Source organism: Saimiri boliviensis, chromosome 19, assembly GCF_048565385.1.
Source record: "Saimiri boliviensis isolate mSaiBol1 chromosome 19, mSaiBol1.pri, whole genome shotgun sequence".
Classification (NCBI taxonomy): Eukaryota; Metazoa; Chordata; class Mammalia; order Primates; family Cebidae; genus Saimiri; species Saimiri boliviensis.
Genome location: NC_133467.1, coordinates 31,382,683 through 31,405,393, shown reverse-complemented (window position 1 = coordinate 31,405,393; position 22,711 = coordinate 31,382,683). Strand labels below are relative to the sequence as shown.

At 54.0% G+C, this 22,711-nt stretch overlaps 1 protein-coding gene and 1 pseudogene across 1 annotated transcript in view; one reads left to right on the top strand and one right to left on the bottom strand.

Annotated features, from left to right (window-relative positions):
- VANGL2 (VANGL planar cell polarity protein 2) overlaps window positions 1–22,711 on the top strand; it is a 30,559-nt gene that overhangs the window by 3,755 nt on the left and 4,093 nt on the right. The window contains exons 2-7 of the mRNA XM_039459810.2: window positions 14,308–14,568; window positions 14,731–14,851; window positions 17,250–17,857; window positions 18,652–18,788; window positions 19,286–19,421; window positions 22,254–22,485. Coding sequence (XP_039315744.1) covers window positions 14,498–14,568; window positions 14,731–14,851; window positions 17,250–17,857; window positions 18,652–18,788; window positions 19,286–19,421; window positions 22,254–22,485 — 1,305 coding nt within the window. The 5' untranslated portion in view covers window positions 14,308–14,497. The remainder of the gene's footprint in view (window positions 1–14,307; window positions 14,569–14,730; window positions 14,852–17,249; window positions 17,858–18,651; window positions 18,789–19,285; window positions 19,422–22,253; window positions 22,486–22,711) is intronic.
- Window positions 3,701–11,811, bottom strand: LOC141582172 (uncharacterized; annotated as a pseudogene).

Sequence of the window (22,711 nt, the reverse complement as noted above, 5' to 3'; positions counted from 1 at the left end):
CTCCTGACCTTGTGATCCACCTGCCTCTGCCTCCCAAAGTGTTATGATTACAGGCGTAAGCCACTGCATCCGGTCAGGGTCGGACAGGAGAACTAGGCTTTGGTTCTGTTCTTCCTCTGGCCGACCACATTAGGCACTCTCTCCTGTCTGTCAGGCGCTGTGTGAAGTGCAGGGAATGGAGGGGGGAATAAGATGTTTTTCCAGGGGAGACATGCGGAAACGTGTTGATTCACTGCAGCCCAGTGAGTGCTGTCTGGAGGCGTGTTCAGGAGGCCACTGGAGCATAGAGGAAGGGTGCTTGGCCCTGGCCTGAGGTGCCAGGGAAGGTTCCTGGAGGAGATGCCCCCTTAGCTGGATTTTTAAAAAATTGACGTGAAATTCACATAATAGGAAATAAACCATTTTAAAGTGAACAGTGGATTTAGTACGTTCACAGTGCTGTGCAACAACCATCTCTGTCTAGTCCCAAAACATCTGCACCGTCCCGAAAGAAAACCCGTACGCATGAAGACAGTTGCTCCCCATTTCCCCTAATCCCAGCCCCTGGCAACCACCAGGCTGCATCTGTCTCTATGGAGGTGCCTATTCTAGGTATTTCGTACAAATGGAATCATAGAGGGTGTGACCTTTTGAATCTGGCTTTCTTCACTTAGCATAACGTGTTCCGGGTTAATTCACATGGTAGCATGTAGCATGTATTAGTACTTCATTCCCTTTTATATTCTTCTCTGTGTGGATAGACTTTAGCTGGTTAAAGGATGAGCGAGGCCAGCCGTGAGGGTCTGGGGAGAGCACTGCTGGTGGAGGCTGAGTGTGAGCAAAAGGTGCACAGGGTGTTTGGTGTTCCTGCACCTTGAAGTGTGAAGTGGGGATTCGGCTTCAGTGTCTCTGTCTGTAAAACAAAGTTTATCATCCCTTTTCTGCTTTTCCTCTGGGGTTGGTAGGGTTGGAGGTATCAGGGGAGAAGAGAGGCTAGGGTATTGCTGCCTCTTCTCAGGGTCTGGGCTGGGGATAGGGCTTTTAAAACTTGCTCTTTCCTGGGCAGCTGCCCCCTATATGCATCAACTCTCATCCCCAGGGGAAGCCATTTCCCTGTTCACTTGGCATCAGCTTCCCCTCTCTCTGAATTGACCTGAAATTGCCCCTTTTAACCTCCACAGGTGGGCAACCCTGTGCATGATGAGATTTTGGCAGCAGAAGTGAAGGAAAGGCCTGGGAGTGAGTCCTACTCTGTACCCTGCGGCGACCCGCCCCTTCTTTATTTTGTCTCTTGGTGATATGGCTGGGGCAGCCTTCTCTCACCTTCTCTGTCGAGATCTGGATAAAACTGCGGTGGGCCAGGGAGAGCTTTTGCATTCCGTACTCTACCCTGCTTGGTACAGAGCAGGAGGCAGGGGCCCTCTATGGTAGGGCCCTTTGGAAATGAGGTTTTGCTGTGCTTTGTCGGATGCCCCTGGCAAGGTTGGTAATTGCAGACATGACAGCTGGGAACTGGTTTGGGAGAAGCAGACTTGGAATCAGCAGAGCTGAGGATATCCTGGCAATCAGGGTAGGGCAGAGAAAGGGGAGAGTGGGAAGAATCTGGGGGCTGGGTAGGGTAGGAGGCTTGGGGGCCCCTTCCCCTGCCACTCCACACACAGCTGGGCCTAGAGCCTAGAGGAGAGTGGGAGGTGACTGGAAGCCAGATCTGCCTCACTGTAAGGGAGGAAGGAGGAAGGAGAGGAGGAAAGGTGGGGATCCATGGGCCTCTGAAGAATGCAGGGAGAGGAGGAAGAGGCGTTTTGGTTGCTCTCTCAGGCAATACCTGGATTACCTGGATGTGGTCTAATTGCCAGCAGGGCCAACCCTGCGCCTAAAGGTGCTTCCGTCTTATTCTGCAGTCTTTCTCCTTACAGTGAGGCTATGGGAGCAGGAAGTGGAGGGGATTGGCTGTGCACCCAGTAAAGAAGAAAAGGTGGCACTTTTTTTGAGCATCTATTCTAATGTGCCAGTCTGTAATATTCTGTATACATTATTTTGCTGAAAACTCTTAACCTTCTGAAGCAGGCACTATTATCTCCATTTTATAGTTAAGAAAACTGAGGTTTGGAAAAGGGGAGCGACTCACCTGAGATTACACAGCTCGTGAAAGGCTCTGCCAGGTCTCTCTGACTTACGCGCTCTTCCTTTTCCCAAAATCTCTTCACCTTCCTCTACTCTCATTTCAGTTAGGTCTGATTGCTCATTATTGCCTTTACTCTTGAGCTTGAGTCATTCCCTCCTGTTTTCTGAAAAGCAGACATGAGTCCAATGTCAGCCTGAGGAGTAGAGAAGCCTACCCTCGAGGTGGGAGTCAGAGAACGATCCCATCTCCAGGAGGAGCACCTTGGTGTCATGAGCCTCGGGCGGGGCTGGCATCTGAGCAGAAACCTCTCCTGGGGGGGCTCTCTTTCTCCTGCTGGACCAAGATTTTGGGTGGGGGGTGGCGGAAGGGAGTGACTGTAGGCTTTGGCCACCATGGCCTGTGGGGTCTTGGGAGGAGCCTGGTCCTTATTGTCTGTAGGGTTTTCTCACAGCCCCTAACAATGTCTTTCAGACCCCTGTTTTCACCAGAGCGTTCTTGGCTCCTTTTGCCTTGTCAGAGAGAGAGAGGGTGTGTTTATGTGTGGGTCTAGCAAGGGGGTCTTTGTTTTTTTTTTGCTTGTTGCCCAGGCTGGATGCAATGGCACGATCTTGGCTCACTACAACCTCTACTTCCCTGCCCCAGCTTCCCAAGTAGCTGGGATTACAGACATGTGCCACCATGCCTGGCTAAGTTTGTATTTTTAGCAGAGGTGGGGTTTCACCATGTTGGTCAGGCTGGTCTTGAACTCCTGACCTCAGGTGATCCACCTGCCTGGGCCTCCCAAAGTGCTGGGATTACAGGTATAAGCCATCATGCCTGGTCCAGGGGCTATGGTTTCTTAGGGTAAGTAGGGTTTAGATAGGAACAGGTGCTGAGCCCGGGCTGTGAATGCAGTCACTTAAAAAACAACAGAGTGTGAACAAAAACATGCATTTTTGTCTCCTGCTTTACTTCAGGGAGGAGGTGGCAGATATAGGGGATGGGGGAGTTGAGAATTCTCAGAAAAGAGTGAGACTCTGGTGGGGCGGTGGTCAAAATGGTGGAGGCTGTCGGGTACTTGGGCCTTTCAGCTGGCTCTGCTTTTCTAGATAAGAACCGGCCAAGTTGCCAGGTCCAAGGCCCTGGGCTGAGGCAAGAGGAGGCTCTCAGGATGGGGATACCCAGCCCTGCCACCCTCACCCCCAGTCTCATTGCATCTCACACCCTGAAGCCCACTCTGCTGCTTTCCCACAATCCAGCCTTCGCTGACGGTGTCCCCATATGTTCTTCCTCCACACTCTGTCCTCACAGCTCAGCGCTCCCCATCCACAGCAAGCCCAAGGTTGGCTAACTTTCCCTTCCCAACTAGCTGCTTTCGACTTCTTTACATCCCAGGGCAGGGGCTGGGTGAGCAGGCTTGGAAGGTCTTTTAGGGCCAGGGGCAGTTGGGGCCTACCTCTGGCAGCAGGCTGTGAAGAGGGGGGCATTTGCTTTTTTGTTTTGTTTTGTTTTTGTTTTTTTAAATAAATTCTTTTAATTGCACATTTGTGCCTTAGGTTAACTGTGGGGTGAGAAACCTCCTCTTCACTTGCGGTCCCAGCTATCTGCATACAATCTGGTGTTGTGGTCTAGCTGTTGACGAGGGGCAGAGGTGGGTGCGGAGCTGGCCCCTGAGTGCACCGACATCTTCAGGGCAGGGAGCTCAGACCTTGGTTGTACTTGAACTGCTTCAGGACCTCACTGAAGCCCTCACACAGGGACAGGCCACTCTGAGTGGTGGAACAGTCCAGGAACTGCCTGATCTCATAGGCTCAGGGCCCCATCTGCAGGGTTTGGGAGGCAGCATGGGTGGGGGCCTGCTGGGCAGCAGGCTGGGCTGGCTCCGAGCTCCCCCCGCTGAAGGCTCTGGTCAGGGCGCTGCCCATGACATGTCCCACAGCTGAGCCCACGGCTACCCCTGCGGCCATGGATGCCATCTGAGCCATGAGGCCTGGCTGGCCCGAAGGGGCGGGAGCCGGGGCTGCTGCCGGGGGTGGTGGGTGCATGGGCGGGTTGGCAGAGGGCACGGCGGGGCGGCTGACTGGTCGGGCGTCCGCGTTGCGGCTTCCCTGAGGCGTGTGGGACCCAGGCGATCTAGAGACGGTGGCTGTGGCAGCGGTTCTCTTTTGTTTTGTTTTGTTTTTTGAGAAGGAGTCTTGCTCTGTCGCCAGGCTGGAGTGCAGTGGCGAGATCTCAGCTCACTGCAACCTCCGATCTCCTAGGTTCAAGCTATTCCCCTGCCTCAGCCTCCTGAGTAGCTGGGGCTACAGGCACGTGCCACCACTCTCAGCTAATATTTTATGTTTTAGTAGAGACGGGGTTTCACCATGTTGGCCAGGATGGTCTCGATCTCCTGACCTCATGATCCACCTGCCTCTGCCTCCCAAAGTGCTGATTTCAGGCATGAGCCACTATGCCTGGCCTAAGGGGGGCCTTTGTTTTTGGAGTGCACAGGACGCTGGCTTATGGGTCAGCACAGCTCACCCACCTCCCATGGTCCACCCTCTCTCTGAAGACGCCTCAAGCTGCCTGCTTTCCTTCCTGCTTCTTCCACAGCTCATCTGGTGGGCAGTAAGGGCCAGTTCTCTGCCTAGGCCAAGGGAGGAAGCAGCTAAAAGCCTGGTGGTGGAAATTATGGGGCCCACCCGTTGGTAAAAATTAAATGGAGCATCCAGAAGCCCCGGTTACTTTCCCACCAGCTGAGTGTCCCGTCTCCCCTCTGGGCCCTACCTGGGACAGATGCCAGGGGGATTAGTCACCCTGCCTCCTGCAGCCTTTCCACCTCCAGTGTTCTCTTCAAGACTGACTAGGAATGGGTGTGGGGAAGGCTACGGAATGGGGTGCTATGGGACATGTATGTGCACACGGGTGTGCTGTGTTGGGGGGCAGGGACCTTCTGGGAGCTGGGATGGGGGTGGGGGTGCTGGACAGACAGCAGAGCAGGTCTCTACAGAACCTGCCTAGCCAGGGTGGGTGGAGCTGGGTGGGGCTGGCAGGAGCAATTCCAGGTTTCAGAGGGGGAATGGAGTGTGTGTGTGTGTGTGTGTGTGTGTGTGTGTGTGTGTGTGTGTCTGTCGGTATTTCCATGTATCTGTGGATTTAGAGGTCCCCAGCCTCACCCCCGTCCTTAGACTGAAGGAAATTAAGGAAGTAGGTGGAGAGGGGCTTGGCTCTGGCCTCCCCAACTGCTTTTGAATTAGAATGCAAGCTCAGGTATCCGGGCCAGGAGCCCAGTCTGTGGGCTTTTCCCCTGCGGTGCACCTTGCACTGGGGTCTGGGGGTGAGAAGCTGCTCTGGAAGCCTAGATGCCTGCATGACCCAAGCATGGCCGGGGTCCCGCCCCTCCTCTGCCTCTCAGCCCAGGGAGGAGAAGAATCCTGCTCCCACCCTGGGGCTATGAGATGGTGAGCTCATGTCTGGGGCTGTCCTGGGAGAACGCCTGCTTAACAGGGCGGGGGTGGGGCACCTGGTGCCAGCTCCTGGGCTCCCTGGTCTGCCCCTCCCACCCCTTGGCCCACTGAGATCCAGCTGTTCTCTCTGGCCTCCTGAGCAGCACTGTCACCCAAGGACACCCTTCTTCACGTTATAGGAATGAGGGGCCGGATAAAATCTCTATCCCATTTCTGGTCCAGGGCTGGAGCTGGTCGTTGCCCACTCTGGACCTTAGTCCTTTTGGTGAGAGTGAAAGCCCAGCCTCTCCGACGGATGGCTCGCCCACAGCCCAAGGCCGTATGGAGATGAAGGAACACCAAGGTTCTTAGGAGCGGCAGATGAGTGGGTGCACGAACCACCACTTTGGGAGGTAGAGGTTCTTTGGTCCTGGCTGTGTTAGCTGAAGCCTGTCTAGTCTCTGTCTCTGGTGAGAAGAGGGGACTGGGCGGAGTCAGCACATCTCTCCTGTCATGGTCCTCCTGCAGTTGTGGCTACTCAAAGAACCAGCATCTAGAGCAGTCTCCTGGTGATTTTGGAGGAGCACCCCTCAAAATCAGTGTTAGTACGATTTTCCAACAAGGAGAGGAGGCCGGAAATGGGCTGCTGTAGAAGTACCTGCCATGGGCTAGTCACCGTTTTTCTCTGGGTCCCGTTTTTTTTTTTTTTGAGATGGAGTTTCACTCGTTACCCAGGCTGGAGTGCAATGGCCAGATCTCGGCTCAACGCAACCTCCGCCTCCTGGGTTCAGGCAATTCTGCTGCCTCAGCCTCCTGAGTAGCTGGGATTACAGGCACGTGCCACCATGCCCAGCTAGTTTTTTGTATTTTTAGTAGAGACAGGGTATCACCATGTTGACCAGGATGGTCTTGATCTCTTGACCTTGTGATCCACCCGCCTCGGCCTCCCAAAGTGCTGGGATTACAGGCTTGAGCCACCGCACCCGGCCCATGGGTCCCGCTTTTTTATCTGTAAAATTTGGGGTTGCCCCTCTAAGGCCCCTTTCAGCTTGGTGCTGGAACCTGCCGAGAAGAGTGTGGTTTGGTCAGCTGTGTCCCCCTGACGGGGAAAGGGGCAGGGACGTCAGGGGAATGACATGGGCATAGTCAGAGGTTTGGGACCTTCCTCTCCTCTGTGGAAGCCGTGTTGGGCGTCTGCATTTTCAACCCACACTCATCAATTTCAGCCCTGCACCAGGGCCTGACAGCGATGCCTGGGTTAAGCACATCTGTGAAACTCAGGAGAGGAGCATGACAAGGAGGAAAACCGAGCAAGGCTCTGAAGTGGGACAGCTGTCTCCAGCCCCTGCTCTGCCCTGCACTGGCTGTAGGCCTTGGCGAGATGCTCTGGCTGCACAGCCAGCCAGCCCCTGGGATCCTGAGCTGGGAGGTTGGACCCTGGGCTTAGTTCTTGCCACCTCCATGGCCAAAGGTGGCCGTCCGGCACTTTGAGTGGAACCTATCTTGATATCCTTGGATCTTGGGACTATGGTTGGCAATGATTAGGGAGCCAGGCAGCTGGGGGTGCCCACATGTACACCCCAGCCCACGGGCTACGGTGGAAAAGGGTTGTAGAGCATATGCAGTAAGACCCAGGCTCCCGTGTAGGAATCAGAGACCTTTAGTGGGTGGGGGCCCACAGAGGACTCTTCAGGCAGGGTCTGATGCGGTACTCAGGCCCTTCCCTAGTCCCTGACTGTGGAGAGGAAAATGGCCCTGTCAGAGATCTCTGCTCCTGTGAGGAGAACCTGAGGTTCCTTGTCCTCTTTCCCATCATCTTCCCATCTGGGTGGAAGTCTTTTAAAAAACAAACCCAAGTGCCCTCCGCAGCTCGGCTGGCCGGGTGCTTCCAGCCCTGTCCTCAGTGGAGTGGAGGAACAAAAGGTGCCCTTTTTAGGTGAGTGTTTGTGCTCTGTCCCCGGCCCCCTTTTCTCCTGTGGCTGAGTCCCAGCCCCATCTTCATCTGTGCTCTGTCTCATTACCCCACCCCAGGTGTAAAGTAGCTGGGACTGGGCTGCGGAGTGGGCCCGGGCCAGAGCAGTGGCAGAAGGTGGCACCCACAGCCGCCTGCATCTGGTCATCGGTCCTCAGCACGCGCCACACATGGGGGTGCTGGCGTCTGTGTTCAACACCTTGTCCACTTGAGCTGCCTCCTTTGAGTGAGAAATGGGAAAGGGTTAGTCCTTCTTGGTCTGTGTTTTGGCCAACACCTACTCCCCTTAAACACACACACACACACACACACACACACTCTCTCTCTCTCTCTCTCTCTCTCTCTCTTGCACACTACTCTAGGGCCCTGCTCCCTCTGCCTGTTGCCAGGTTCTGAGTGTATTTTTTCCAGAGGCCTCCAATTGTTTCCTGGAGAAACCTGATCCTGGAGCTCAGACAAAAGCTGGGGCCGCCAGAGGAGAAACCTCATTCTCTCCCTCTCTGTCCCTATCGCCCCCACCTCCATAACCCCCTCCCTTTGGATGCTGGGTATGGGTTCCAGGACCCGGCTGCCATCACCTAGGCAACAGGGGGCTTTTGTTGCCATGGTGATCAATGTGGGAGAAGCTGGGCAGCCAGGACAAAAGCCCCCACATTGCACCTCCCCCCCCACACCCAACTCCCCCCAATCCCCTTGGGATGATACTGAGACACATTCCATTAATTTTATTTCTGAAAGGCCTCTGGAGGGGAAAAGGGTCTCCTTTTTGTGACGGGCTCTGTCTTCTCTCCCTCTCTCCTCCCTGGCCTCCTTTTAACCCCAGATAATCCATGGTTAGTTTGAGCAGGGGACTGAGTGCATGTATTTGTGTCTTGGGAAGTGAGGGGCAAGGTGAAAGGCAGTGGGGCACGTTCCTTTAAAACAGCCTCCCCTTTCCCCAGACTGGGGCAGCTGCCTGTCCTGCACGGAGTCCGGACTTCCCTCCCCGCCTCATCATCCCTCTTGACGTTTCCACTTGTTGATCTCATCCAGCGATCCCCTCCCCCCATCTCTTCCCTGGGAACGCTGCCCACCCGGGAGACCCTCCAAACCCCTGATTCCTGAGACTGATTAAATGAGGGGAACTTCTTCCCTTCTCTTTACTCCCCTCCCCTTTCTCCTCCCAGGCCCCCCCCCAGCAGTGCTTGGATTAGTTCCCTGGGGTACTTGAAGACACAGCAGGCAAAGGTCTCAGAAATTGGGTTCATTTTTGGCCCCTGTGTTTGGTAGGGAGGAGAGAAGTGTGTTTTGGTGCTTTTTGGGCACTCTGACTTGGGTTGGCAGGCCAGGGGAGCAGGGTTTGTGTTGAGTCTTTAGTAAGTAGCAGGGGAGGAAGATGGGAGCACTACGCTGGGCAGCTGAGAACTAAAGGATGGGAGGGGACTGGTACCCTTGACTGGTTTGAAATTTATCTATAGGGGAAAGGCAATGGCATCAGTTTACCTCCTGGGTGTGTTTGAAGTGGTGCTTCTGGTTGGGGTGTGTGTGTGTGTGTGTGCGCGCGCGCGCGCGTGCGCGAATGTGTGTGAGACTTCTTTATTTAGTCGTACTAACAGCAGGGTTTATTTATACCACCTCCTCCCTAGTCTCAGAGGAAGTGTCTGGGGATTGGAGTATGAGTGATCCTGGAGCTAAAACTTATTAATCGCTTAACTAATTACTAGCTAAACCATTTATAAAAGCAATTCTCTCACCCTCGTGATCCTTACAACTACCCCACAAAAAAGACATCGGCTTCCCTGTTTTACTAATGAGCTTACCAGGCTGTAAGCACAGATGCGTTAGTAACTTGCACATGGTCACACAGCTAGTCTGTGAAGAGTTAGGTTTCGAACCCAGATCGTGGTTCTTCTGGCCGCTGGCTTTGGCAGATGGTGGGTATGCAGGAGGATGAGGAGAGGGACAGCCTGGGATTCAGTGTGTGGGTCTAGATGCTGGGCTGTGGCGGCTGTTTACTTCCCCATCCCCTTCTCTACCGCCATCTCACTCTGTGACCCATTTGTTGTCTTTGAGCCTCCTGACAAAATTTGGTTTTTAAGAGGAGGACTAGAAAGAATGGGCTGGCTTTGGGAGGCTGGGGCGGGTGGATCACGAGGTCAAGAGATTGAGACCATCCTGTCCAACATGGTAAAACCCCGTCTCTACTAAAAATACAAAAAATTAGCTGGGCGTGGTGGCGTGCACCTGTAGTCCCAGCTACTTGGGAGGCTGAGGCCGGAGAATTGCTTGAACCTGGGAGGCGGAGGTTGCAGTGAGCCAAGGTCGTGCCACTGCACTCCAGCCTGACACCTGGTGACGGAGTAAGACTCTGTCTCAAAAAAAAAAAAAAAAGAAAGAATAGGCTGGAACCACATCAAGAGAAATGCAGGTGAGATGTCTAACTATATGGAGGAATAGGCCAGTAGAATAGGCCCTCAGGGGAGCGGGTAGATGAACCCAACATGTGTTTTTCAGACAGGGGGATAAATAAGGGTCGTTTTTCTTGCAAAGGTTTGTGGAAAGGCTTATGGTTGGGTTAAGGTATTATGTCTCTGTCATCTAAGTGTGTCCTTATCACACATGTGCTTTGACATGGGGATACTGACAAATATAACTAATCCTATGGAGGATTGCCTCTATAGAACTCTGTTAAGAGGATGAATGAATAGATTTCACGTTGATTTCATCTCCCTACAGTTGTTATAGTTTCCCTGAGAGCCAGAGAGGCATATAGTCATGGTTGTTTTGGTCAGTGATGGGCTGCATATATGATGGTGGTCCCATAAAATTATACTATTGTATCTTTACTGTACGTGTTCTATGTTTAGATACACAAGTACTTACCGGTGTGTTACAGTTGGCTACAGTGCTCAGTACAGTAACATGCTGCACAGATTTGTAGCCTGGGAGCAATAGGCTATACCATATAGGATATGTATGTAGTAGGCAATACCGTCAAGGCTTGTGCAGGTGTTCGCAGGTTGCAGTTGCCTAATGACACAGTTCTCAGAGAGTATTCCTGTGGCTAAGCGAGGCATGGCTGTCTTCATTTACTAGGTTGCTATCAGTTCCTTGCTCTGCGCCCATGGGAGGGGAGATGGGTATAAATATGTATCAATCATATTGCTTATTCTCAAATTACGAATGGTTTAGAGTAGTTGGAATAGAGGTAACTATACAAAGCAAAATCCATTTTAGTTCTTTTTTTTTTTTTTTTTTTTTAGACGAAGTCTTGCTCTGTTGCCCAGGCTGGAGTACAGTGGCGTGACCTCGGCTCACTCCAAACTCTGCCTCCCAGGTTCAAGCAATTCTCTGCTTCAGCCTCCCAAGTAGCAGGGATTACAGATGCCTGAAACCACACCTGGCTAATTTTTGTATTTTTAGTAGAGACAGGGTTTCACCATCTTGGCCAGGCTGATCTTGAACTCCTGATCTCGTGATCCACCCACCTCGGCCTCCCAAAGTGAAAGTGCTGGGATTACAGGCATGAGCTACCATGTCCAACCCCGTTTTTTTTTTTTTTTTTTTTTTTTTTTGAGACGGAGTTTCGCTCTTGTTACCCAGGCTGGAGTGCAATGGCGCGATCTCGGCTCACCGCAACCTCCGTCTCCTGGGTTCAAGCAATTCTCCTGCCTCAGCCTCCTGAGTAGCTGGGACTACAGGCACGCGCCACCATACCCAGCTAATTTTTTTTGTATTTTTAGTAGAGACGGGGTTTCACCATGTTGACCGGGATGGTCTCGATCTCTTGACCTTGTGATCCACCCGCCTCGGCCTCCCAAAGTGCTGGGATTACAGGCTTGAGCCACCGCGCCCGGCCCCCATTTTAGTTTTTAACGTAATCAGCCTCTCAGCAGCATTGGACTTGGTTGACTTAATTCTGACCTCAAAACACTCTTTTTTTTTTTTTTTTTTGAGACGGAGTTTCACTCTTGTTACCCAGGCTGGAGTGCAATGGCCAGACCTCGGCTCACTGCAACCTCCGCCTCCTGGGTTCAAGCAATTCTCCTGCCCCAGCCTTCTGAGTAGCTGGGACGACAGGCACGCACCACCATGCCCAGCTAATGTTTTGTATTTTTAGCAGAGATGGGGTTTCACCGTGTTGACCAGGATGGTCTTGATCTCTTGACCTCGTGATCCACCCGCCTCGGCCTCCTAAAGTGCTGGGATTACAGGCGTGAGCCACCGTGCCCAGCCTCAAAACACTCTTAAATTCCTGGCTGCCTTGAGACCCCACTGTTCTGGCTGCCCTCCTCCTCTGGCCTTCTCATCCCCTTTGCCTGCTCCTTTTCCTCCGGACATGTGTGCATATCGGGTCCTTTATGTCCTATGTAGTCCTCTCCCTAGGTGATCCCATCCATCCCCATGGCTTTTCACACCCCCAGTACCTACAGCTCAGACTCTCCTCCGAGTCTGGCTCCTCTGACACCCGGCTGCCTGCTATCGCATGGCCATGAACTTAGCAGGCTGGAAACTGAACTAATTGTCTTCCCTCACAAGGCTGCTACTTCCCCAGTCTTCCCTACCCTATTGACGGCGCTACCATCTGCTGCCTCGCTCAGGCCAGGGATTCTTGACACTCCCTTCCCACTCATTAGGTCCTATTGATTTGACCACCACGTAAGTCTCAGACGTGACTATTACTCACTCTTCTGTGGCTCTACCCTTAGTCAAGCCTGTACCGCTGCAGTCACCTCCTGACTGTTCTCCCTGTTTCTGCTTTTCCCTCTTTTCAATCCACATCTGCATAGCTAAAATGCTTCCAAGTTTTCCTGTGGCCTTAGAATAAAATAAAGCTCAGGCTCTTCACCTGGCTCCTGGCTGTCTCTGTAGAGCCACCTTCTGGTGCCCACACTCTTCCTCAACTCTGGGCCCGCTGGCCTTTTTTGGTTCTTTAAATACAACAAGCTGTTTCCTGCCTTCGGCCTTCATGCATGTGATTCTTGTGCTCCATGGGCTTTTTCCTGCACTCTTTGCGTGGTTAATTCCTGTTTCTTCAGGCCCCTGCTGAGGTGTCATTTCCCAGAGACTTTCTAGAACCGCTCAATTTAAAGTAGCTCTTATTCCACATGGTGTCTCTGAGTTTCCTGTTCACCCTTCCATCATGTCTGCAACTGGTCGTTTATATTTATCTGCTTGCTTGTTTGGTGTGGCCCTTCCCTGCTAGACTGTGAACTCAGGGTCTGTCACACCACTTTACACCTAGTGGAATGCACGGTTCATAGAAGGTGCGCAAACGGGATTTGGTAAGATAATGACTGACGGTAGCAAGTGAGTGCTCAGTGCCTGGCGAGGACTGCTGGTGGCTCAGTGCCTGGTGAGGACTGCTGGTGGCTCAGTGCCTGGTGAGGACTGCTGGTGGCTCAGTGCCTGGTGAGGACTGCTGGTGGCTCAGTGCGTGGTGAGGACTGCTGGTGGCTCAGTGCGTGGTGAGGACTGCTGGTGGCTCAGTGCGTGGTGAGGACTGCTGGTGGCTCAGTGCCTGGTGAGGACTGCTGGTGGCTCAGTGCGTGGTGAGGACTGCTGGTGGCTCAGTGCGTGGTGAGGACTGCTGGTGGCTCAGTGCGTGGTGAGGACTGCTGGTGGCTCAGTGCCTGGTGAGGACTGCTGGTGGCTCAGTGCTTGGTGAGAACTGCTGGTGGCTCAGTGCCTGGTGAGGACTGCTGGTGGCTCAGTGCCTGGTGAGGACTGCTGGTGGCTCAGTGCGTGGTGAGGACTGCTGGTGGCTCAGTGCGTGGTGAGGACTGCTGGTGGCTCAGTGCGTGGTGAGGACTGTTGGTGGCTCAGTGCGTGGTGAGGACTGTTGGTGGCTCAGTGCGTGGTGAGGACTGTTGGTGGCTCAGTGCGTGGTGAGGATTGCTGGTGAAGTCTGGCTCAGAGGGGAAGATAACATTGGGTTCTAGAGCAGGTGGGGGCTCCTGTGAGGGGTGGAACTGGGCTCTGAAGAATGAGCAGGATTTGGGTGGGAGTTAGAGAGGGGAGAGGTCATTCTCTTCTGCAGAATCAGAAGGTATGGTAGAAAGCTAAGCCTACAAGTAGGCAGATAAACTTGTGCCTTGCCTATTTCAGAACTTAGGCAAGTGGAAACTTGTCTTCTCCTCCCACCTCCCACCATATTATCCATAGTTTTCACCCCTCTCCGCCACCCGGGGGTATGCATATGTGTGGGTGCTTGCACACACACACACACACACACACACACACACACACACAGACACACAGCCTCAAGGAAGCTGCCAACCTGATCTTACCTGTAATCCTGGGTGTGTTTGAAGTAGATGCTGGGGAGATGGTGCCAAGGGAAGCAGCCGGCTGTGGCACACTCAGAAAGTGTGAGTGAGGGGAGGCGCTGTGGCGCGTGGAGGAGAGGCCTTGGATAGCCTCCGGACAGAAGCCAGCTCCCTTCTGCTCTCTGAGGTCTCCACTGTTGTAGCCTGTTGGCCTGGCCAGAGCCTGCCCTCTTCACGCCTCGGTTTTCCTGGCTGCGAATAGGGAAGCACTGCCCTGCCCCTCCCTTCCAGAGGGCTCGGGTTTGGGTGGTTCTGGGTGGGCCTTACTGCCCTGGGAGCCTTTGCTGGCCGTCTTCCTCCCGCGCCTGTGTCCTTGGCACAGCCCGGTAGGGCTCTTTCTAGAGCAGGGCAGGAGGAAGTGGGCCCAGTGGACAGCAGGAGCCTGGGCGGAGATATTCTTAGGCCACGGCGGGGCTCATCTGAGCCTCCTGTGGCTGTCGTGAGGGGACTGTCTTCCTCTGCCCTGATCCCATCGGGAGCTCGAGCCACCTCTAACCAGCTACTTCCTCCCACCAGGAGCGTCGCTGGATTTTCTCTGAGACAAGCCCACCCGTCCAGCAAAATAGAGTCCCTCAGGGTGACAGTTGACTTCCTGAAGGTGCCTCTTGGCCTGAAGAAGCCGGTGCTGAAGGAGGCGGCTGTGGGGCCCCCCAAGAGGCCCCAGCCTGCGGCCCTGGAGCGCTACAAGGCGCGGCGTTCAGACGCCATGGACACCGAGTCCCAGTACTCGGGATACTCCTACAAGTCGGGCCACTCCCGCAGCTCCCGCAAGCACAGGTGGGCAGGCATGCAGGGTGACGTGGGTGGCAGAGGGAGGGTCGGGGGGCCATTAAGAGGTGGGCAAGTGCAGGGGTGGCGGGGTGGCGGGGTGGGGTGGCTGCCCAGAAGACCCTGGTCCAGCACTGGACTTTCTGTGCCTCTTCTGGCTTCTCGCCTCAGGGACCGCCGGGACCGACACCGCTCTAAGAGTCGAGATGGGAGTCGAGGGGACAAGTCGGTGACAATCCAGGCTCCCGGCGAGCCCCTGCTGGACAATGAATCCACACGAGGCGATGAGCGGGTGAGCACTGGGGATGCGCTGGTCCAGGCCAGGCATGTTCAGGGTGTTCCTGAGGAGCCGGAGGCTCCATGGAGCAGGGAAGGGCTTGGAAACCTGGTCTCAGCCGCCAGATCGGGGAGTGTGGCTTGTGTTCTACTTAGCTTGGCTTAGTGTCTTAAGGTAGGACCTTCAGGAATTTCAGTATCGAGATCCCTCTGGAAAGAGCAGCCTCTCCTTATCTCCGGAGGGTCGGGGGTGACTGGGCTGCCTCTGGAGCTGCGGCCAGCCAGTCAGGCCCGCCGGGAGTCTGGAGCAGGAGAGCGGTGGCGGTGGCTAGGCCTGAGGTGTATTGTGGGCAAAGTGGAGCTTTCCTGGAGCCTCGAGGTGTGGGCAGTCTGTGCCCTCTGGTGTCAGCCTGTAGAATGGCATTACCTGGGTCTTGGGGAAGGAGGATGGGAAGAGTAAATGGAGAAAGCCGGAGGGAGAAGAGGTGAGGCTGAGGGATGGCGCAGGGACCCCGGGAAAGAGTTCTCCAGGACAGGGGTGAGAAGGTTTTCTGTTCTAATCTGTCACCTGCTGTGCTCACCTGGTAGGGAGGACAGTGGGCGGAGCACAGTCCTGGAACAGGGCAGAGGCAGGATTGAGGTGATGACAGTGGGGTTGCCCAGGTCTCATTCCTCTTGGGGGCATCTTTGGGGCTGGAGACTCCCAGATCCTTTTTCCTCGGAAGAAAGCTCTGTGGCTGACACTGGCGGTTCCTGGGCCTTGGGAGCAGGTCCATACCTGAAGGAAACGTCCTCTTTCCCTCTCTCCCGATCCCTTCTCCCTGGGGCCGGGCCTGGCCTCCTGAGTTCTTGAAGTGACCTCGAGACGTGACCCTGAGACATGACCAGCTCGCCTGCTATCGGGGAGGAGATCCAAGCCCTTGGTCCTTGGAGCGGTGGGCAGTATGCCTGGGGGTCAGAGGGTGGGGAACAGACCCAGGGCCTTGAGCTGAAAGGAGTCAGTTTGTCCACATTCTATCTTCACGTCAGACCTGTTACCCAGCCTATGGAGAGGAGCTTCCCCAATATCCCTGATCACCGGTGCTCCCGGGCTGCCTCAGTCCTGTAGCCTGAACGTCCTGGGTGTCAGGATGTGTCTCCGTATCCCCAGGCTGTCCCAGGAGTGAAGGGTGTGGGCGCTGAAGGCCACTGGTGGTCTTGTGACTCCTCTGTGGGATGGCCTCCAGCCACTGCAGAGAAATGGCTTGAGCAGAACACTTAGACCGCACTTACAGGGGCACCTGGAGACCTCAGCCTGGCCACCTTCTTGCCTCCAGGGACAGGCAGCCTCTGTGCTGTGGACATTTAGATGGCTCAGCAGAGATGGCCTTGCAGACCAGAGACCCAGGGTGGCCCTGAGTCTGCACGGTGTCCTTCACGTTCACCTCTTTACCCCTGGGGTCCTCTCTGTGCTACCTTGGTCAGGTGACTCCCTTAGTTGGAAACGCGGTGACTCTCCGTGCCTGGAGAACAGGTGCTTATTGCTTAGCCCTGCACTGCAGCACGACCCGCACAAGCCCCGCCTGGCTCCTCTCTGCCACACCTTCCTGTGCTGCAGCTAGTGGATCCTCTGCTCTCATAGCGCTTGGCTGCCTCAGTTCATGCCATTCCCGCCCCAAAGGTTCCTCCTCTAGCTTCTGCTGAAATCATGGCATGCTGGAAGGAACTTAGATAGGATTCTAGAATTAATGTTAACGTGTGAGTGATTCATGTGGAACTTGTTAAAATGCAGACTCTGGTTCAGTAAATGTCCGGTGGGACTGAGGTTCCGCCTTTCTAACGAGCTTCTGGGTGATTGATGGCCACACCGTTGGTCCATAGATCACATTTTGAGTAGCCAGTCCTTAAGGAGAATTAGGTTCAGCAGTTCTCAATCTTGGATGACCACTAGAATCATCTGGGGAGCTTTTTTTTTTTTTTTTTTAAACAGATCACACTCTCCAACAATTAACATTATTTTCCAACCTCCCTAAGTGATTCTAATGAGGATCACCTCAGGTCCCCCCATTTCTGGAAGCCTGCCTGCTTTGCTTGGCGAGGTTGCCCCTGGATCCTAGTCACTGCCTGAGCAGCTCCCCCAGATGTCCTGTGCCGTCTGCTCTGAGGGTCGTGGCTGCACGTGTGGTTTTTTCTCTCTCACTGACCGGTGTCCAGCTCCCCGAGGGCTCGGGTCTTGGACTCGGCTATCTGCAGAAGCCAGACTGCTCAGCACATACTTCGATGGTTGCCTATTTGTTGATGACTCTCTTCTTTCTGCCTTCTCCTTCCCCATGCGTTCCTCTCTGTCTCCGTTCCCCTCACCCTCTCTCCTGTTCCCCGCCTCTTCCTCTTATCCTTTCCTCCTTATTGTGTGGCCGGCCCCCTTCTGCCTGTAGGATGACAACTGGGGGGAAACGACCACAGTGGTGACAGGCACCTCAGAGCACAGCATCTCCCATGATGACCTCACGCGCATCGCCAAGGACATGGAGGACAGCGTCCCGCTGGACTGCTCCCGTCACCTGGGCGTGGCGGTGGGGGCCACCCTGGCGCTGCTTTCTTTCCTCACACCGCTGGCCTTCCTGCTGCTGCCCCCACTGCTGTGGCGGGAGGAGCTGGAGCCCTGCGGGACGGCCTGCGAGGGCCTCTTCATCTCCGTGGCCTTCAAGCTGCTCATCCTGCTGCTGGGCAGCTGGGCTCTGTTCTTCCGCCGGCCCAAGGCCTCGCTGCCCCGCGTCTTTGTGCTGCGTGCGCTGCTCATGGTGCTGGTCTTCCTGCTCGTGGTCTCCTACTGGCTCTTCTACGGTGTGCGCATCCTGGATGCCAGGGAGCGCAGCTACCAGGGCGTGGTGCAGTTCGCCGTGTCGCTGGTGGACGCCCTCCTTTTCGTGCACTACCTGGCCGTGGTCCTGCTGGAGCTGCGCCAGCTCCAGCCTCAGTTCACGCTTAAGGTCGTGCGCTCCACCGATGGCGCCAGCCGCTTCTACAACGTTGGCCACCTCAGGTACTAGCCCACGGCGGGAGAAGGGTTGGGGGGGAAAGGGAGGAGAGGATGTGGAGTGACTGCCAGGGTGGGAGGGCGTGATGCTGGGCTGGCGGTGATGGGCTTGGAGGGCTGTGGGGGAGGAAGTTGCGTACTTTGCACCAGGTAGGTTTTCACCGATGTTTGCTGCTTCATGGCAGGTTCACAGTGGTGCGGCAAGATCAGTTGGGAGTTATGAGTTGGGAATGAGCAGGCATTTAGAGGTAGGGAATATTAGAAGGGGATGGACCAAAGGGGAGAGATATTGGGGGGTGGGGGTCACAAACAGGGGCTTTTTGGAATCCCTTTTCTAGTCCTTTCCGGGAGGTACAGCTTCTTGTGAGCACTTAGAGAGTGGCCTGTGAAGTGACCTGGCCAGAGGAGGGACCCCCAGAGAAAGAGATAAGGAGAATTCTTCAGCTCCCAGTACACAAGCTACCCCTTGAGGCCGCACAGAGTATCAGCGGCGCGTCCTGGGTCCTGTAGAGACTCTTGGGGGAATGCTGGATGGGAATGAGGTGACCTTTGGCTGGGGACCCAGACCCAATGCCCTTTCTCTGCTGGGCTTCGGCACAGCAGGGAGGGACTAGCAGGCCCAGCCCTGGGAAAGGCTTGGGAGCCTGGTAAGCAGACCTCAGGCCCGGAGCCAGCCTGCTTGGAAGCAGCTTGTCCCGTCCTGCGTCCTCTCCTGCCCCGCCAACCTGCCCTAATGTGTCCCTTCCCCTGTGCCCCTTGTCTGTCCCTTCTCCCGCCCCCTCCTGCCGTCTCCCCCACAGCATCCAGCGCGTGGCCGTGTGGATCCTGGAGAAGTATTACCATGACTTCCCTGTCTACAACCCTGCCCTCCTCAACCCGCCCAAGTCCGTCTTGGCCAAGAAAGTGTCTGGCTTCAAGGTGTATTCCCTCGGAGAGGGTGAGCAGCCCTGCTCCTCTGCCCTTCCCTGTTTCTTCCCAAGCAGGACTCCAAGTTACCACCTCTCTCTTTGTCCCTTGCTTTTTCCTTTCCTTAGCCTATGTTCCAGCCGCTTCTGTTCAGTCACTTCCCTTGACTCCGGGTGGCTGATCTTAGCTGCTCATCCTACTTGCTGTTGCTTTATGCTATGGCGTGTCCCTGATCTGGCTCCTCTGTGTCTCTCATCAGCCCTGGTCTGAGCCTTTTGGCTCTCGGAGCTGCAGAACCTCCCGCACTGGGAAGGAACACCCGCAGGACTCCTGCGCTCCCAGTGCCTTCACTGTTGCTTTCCTGTGTCCTCTCCCAGAGGTGGCCAGGAGGGTTGGGATTGGGAGGTGTTGCTGGGTGGTGGGAACAGCTTCTTCTGGACATGCCAGGCTGCTGTCTCCAGAGCTCCTGGAGTGGGAAGAAAGGCCACCCTCTGATGTGACCATCCCCTCTATCCTGTTCCTGTGCAGAAAACAGCACCAACAACTCCACTGGCCAGTCTCGGGCTGTGATCGCAGCGGCAGCTCGGAGGCGGGACAACAGTCACAATGAGTACTACTACGAGGAGGCTGAGCACGAGCGAAGGGTGCGCAAGAGGAGGGCCAGGTGGGTCCCTGGGGGAGAGAGGAGGAGGAGGAGAGGTGCTTGTGGGGTGAACTGGGAGAGGAAGACCACGGAACTTCTGTAACTGTTGGAAATATAGAGCAATCATGACATGAGTGGGGTGTGTGTATCTGTTTTCCATTGCTGCCCTAACAGGTGACCATAAACGTAGCAGCTGTGAAATAGCACACATTTATGATCTCCCAGTTCCATGGTCAGGTGCAGGCTGGCCGAGGCTGAAATCAAGAGGACTCTCATCTGAGCCTATGCTTTCTCTTTCAAGCTCATTATTGTGGGGAAAATTCAGTTCCTTGTCACATGGCCTCATAGGCAGTTTACACGATGGCAGTGGCGCTTTTCTTCCCAGCAGAAACAGGTCTCTGACTTCTGCCACCAGCTGGAGATAACTCTGATTTTAAAGAGCTCCTGTTAGATCAGGCCCAACAGGACAGACTTGTTTGGAGGCCACTGACTTGGCACATTAATTACATTTGCAAAACGTACTAAGATGGTTGTCTAATGAGGGGATGGGAGTCTGGTAGAAGTGGGGGGTATCTTTGAATTCTGCCTACTATCGTGGGGTAGGGACCCAATAAAAGGAAGCGAGCTTTACCTGCAACAGCGGAGACTCAGGCTGGACTAGCCTTCCTGCCAGTAGATCTTGAGGGCACTCACCAGATGGTGCTTTTGTTGCCTTCAAAACATGAGGATCTAGTGCCTACATTTTGGTAAATTCTTAAATGCCCTCTTCGCTTCTTCCTTTCCCTGTTCATATTATTACATGGATGTAGTCAACCCTGAAGAATCTTACCTGATGCCTACTCTGCCGGGTCTGGTCTTGGTCTGTCGGGAGTTCCCTGAGGGAGGAGCAGAGGGCCTCGGGACTTGACCATGCACCTGCCCTCTGCCCCATCTTCCACATGATCTCCAGGCTTCAAGGGCAAGAGGTAGCCCTTACCCTGTTCCCATAGGAGGCTGGCATCCCCTGTAGTAGAACAAAGATCACCAATTCCATTTCTGCGGCATTCCAGCCTATCTCTAATTGTCTTGGAAATGGCCCTCATGAGAAGGAAACCAGCGATGTCCCGACCCCTTTACCTTCTGCCCTGACCAGGGTCATTGAATTTCGTGTGCTGCCACCGCTACTTTTGGCGCATAGACTCTTTCCTTTCCCCATTAGCTTGCTTGTAACCAGGAGCGAGCTTTCTCCTTTGTTTACCTGAGATAAAAGGATCTTTTCAAAAGGAATTTACTGAGAAATGCAGGGGAAACAAGAGAATAAAGAAGTGATAGACGTACACAGATCCACAGCTGCGTGCCCAGACTCCCGTTTGAAGTGACTGAAGTTCCTGGTCTCCTGGGTTCCTGTGTATTAGGCTGCAGGCCTCACCTTCTTCCTCCGTCACTTCAGGCTGGTCCTGCTTTTAGGCCGGCGGGGGGGTTTTGGTTTGGTTTTTGGACTCGAAGTGCAGAGAATTGCATTAATTGCTCTTTTCAGCTTCTAACATATTGTCATTATAGGGTTCCTCATGGTTCTTTATTCTGTTTTCTCTTTTCTTCCAGTTTCTTCTTTCATTCCAGCCCCACATTTTAGGCATCCAGTTGAGTGTGTTTGATTTCCTTAAAACCTACACGTATCCTTATGCAAAGTTAATGTTAGTATAGTCATTTTTGTTGGTGTTGGTGTGTGTGTCGGCATGCTTTTGTTTTTTTGGTATGGAGCCTGGCTCTGTTGCCCAGGCTGGAGTGAAGTGGCGCGATCTCAGCTCACTGCAACCTCCGCCTTCTGGGTTCAAGTGATTCTCCTGCCTCAGCCTCCCCAGTAGCTGGGATTACAGATGGGTACCACCATGCCCAGCTAATTTTTGCATTTTTAGTAGAAGTGGAGTTTCACCATGTTGGCCAGGCTGGTCTCGAACTCTTAACCTCAGGTGATCTGCCCATCTCGCCCTCCCAAAGTGCTGGAATTACAGGCATGAGCCACCACGCCTGGCCATCTGTATGCTTTTAATGTAAACAGACCTCTTTTTCCTGCTTCCTCCTTAACGCCATGTTTTTGAGATTCATCCATATTGTCTGTACATTGAGTTTGTTGCACCTTTTTGCTGCACAGTAGTTCATGGAATACTCCCAACATTCTATCCAATATTTGGATTATAGTTATCTTCTTTTTTCCATTTTGATGGATAAATAGGATCTTATTAACATTTTCATTTGCAGCTCTCTAATTGCTAGCCAGTAACTACTTTGTATATTTTTTAGCCTTTCAGTCCTCTTGTGAATTTTCTGTTCCCCTCCCTTGCCCTATTTTCTCTCGGTTTCCTACCTTTTTCTTCTTGACAGAAATTGTAGCAAATTCTTTGCGTGTTCTAGCTATGAATCCCTTGTGGGTTCTAGATATGTCTATTTTCTCCAACTTCATCAGATGTCAGTTAATGTTGTCCATGCTATCATGGTTGAATAGAAATCTGTCATTTTGATGTAATCACGTCTATGAATTATTGACCCAATGAAGTATGATTTGGGGGTCTTATTAAAGGAGGTTTTCCTTACAGTTTGATGGAATGCTTGGTCTTTCCCATAGCACAGTTCCTAGTTGTCTCTCTGGGTTTGACACTAAATTTGCCCTCAGTCCCTGGGCTGGGCCCACTGAGCTCTGTGGCTGTTTCCTGTTCCCAATGGGAGAAAGATACTATTGCCCCTGGCTCTGCATTGCTTTGGGTGAGCACAAAGGCCTGACTTCGTTCAGGCTGCTGGAGTGTTGGAGCTAGGGGAGAGGGGTGGGTGAGGGAAAAGAGAGGCGGGCATCTGGCCCAGACCCCTCCTGTCCCCTAGGCTCGTAGTGGCAGTGGAGGAGGCCTTTACTCACATTAAGCGGCTGCAAGAAGAGGAGCAGAAGAACCCCAGGGAGGTGATGGACCCCCGGGAGGCAGCCCAAGCCATCTTTGCATCCATGGCCCGTGCCATGCAGAAGTACCTTCGGACCACCAAGCAGCAGCCCTACCACACCATGGAGAGCATCCTGCAGCACCTTGAATTCTGCATCACACACGACATGACGCCCAAGGTGGGCCTGGCCTGCTGCCAGCATCCTTCCTCCCTCCCCAGCTCTTCCCTCCCACCTTTGATTTCCCTTATTCTCTCACTTGTTTCCTCACTGTCCACCCCATTTCTCTCCCCTCTCCACTTCCTTTTTATAATCCTCTCCCGCATTCCTATTCTATCTGCCGCATCTGCGTGGGGTGAAGTCCTTAGGTGGATGAGGAGAAGGGGGGTCTTCAGGACCATTTTGG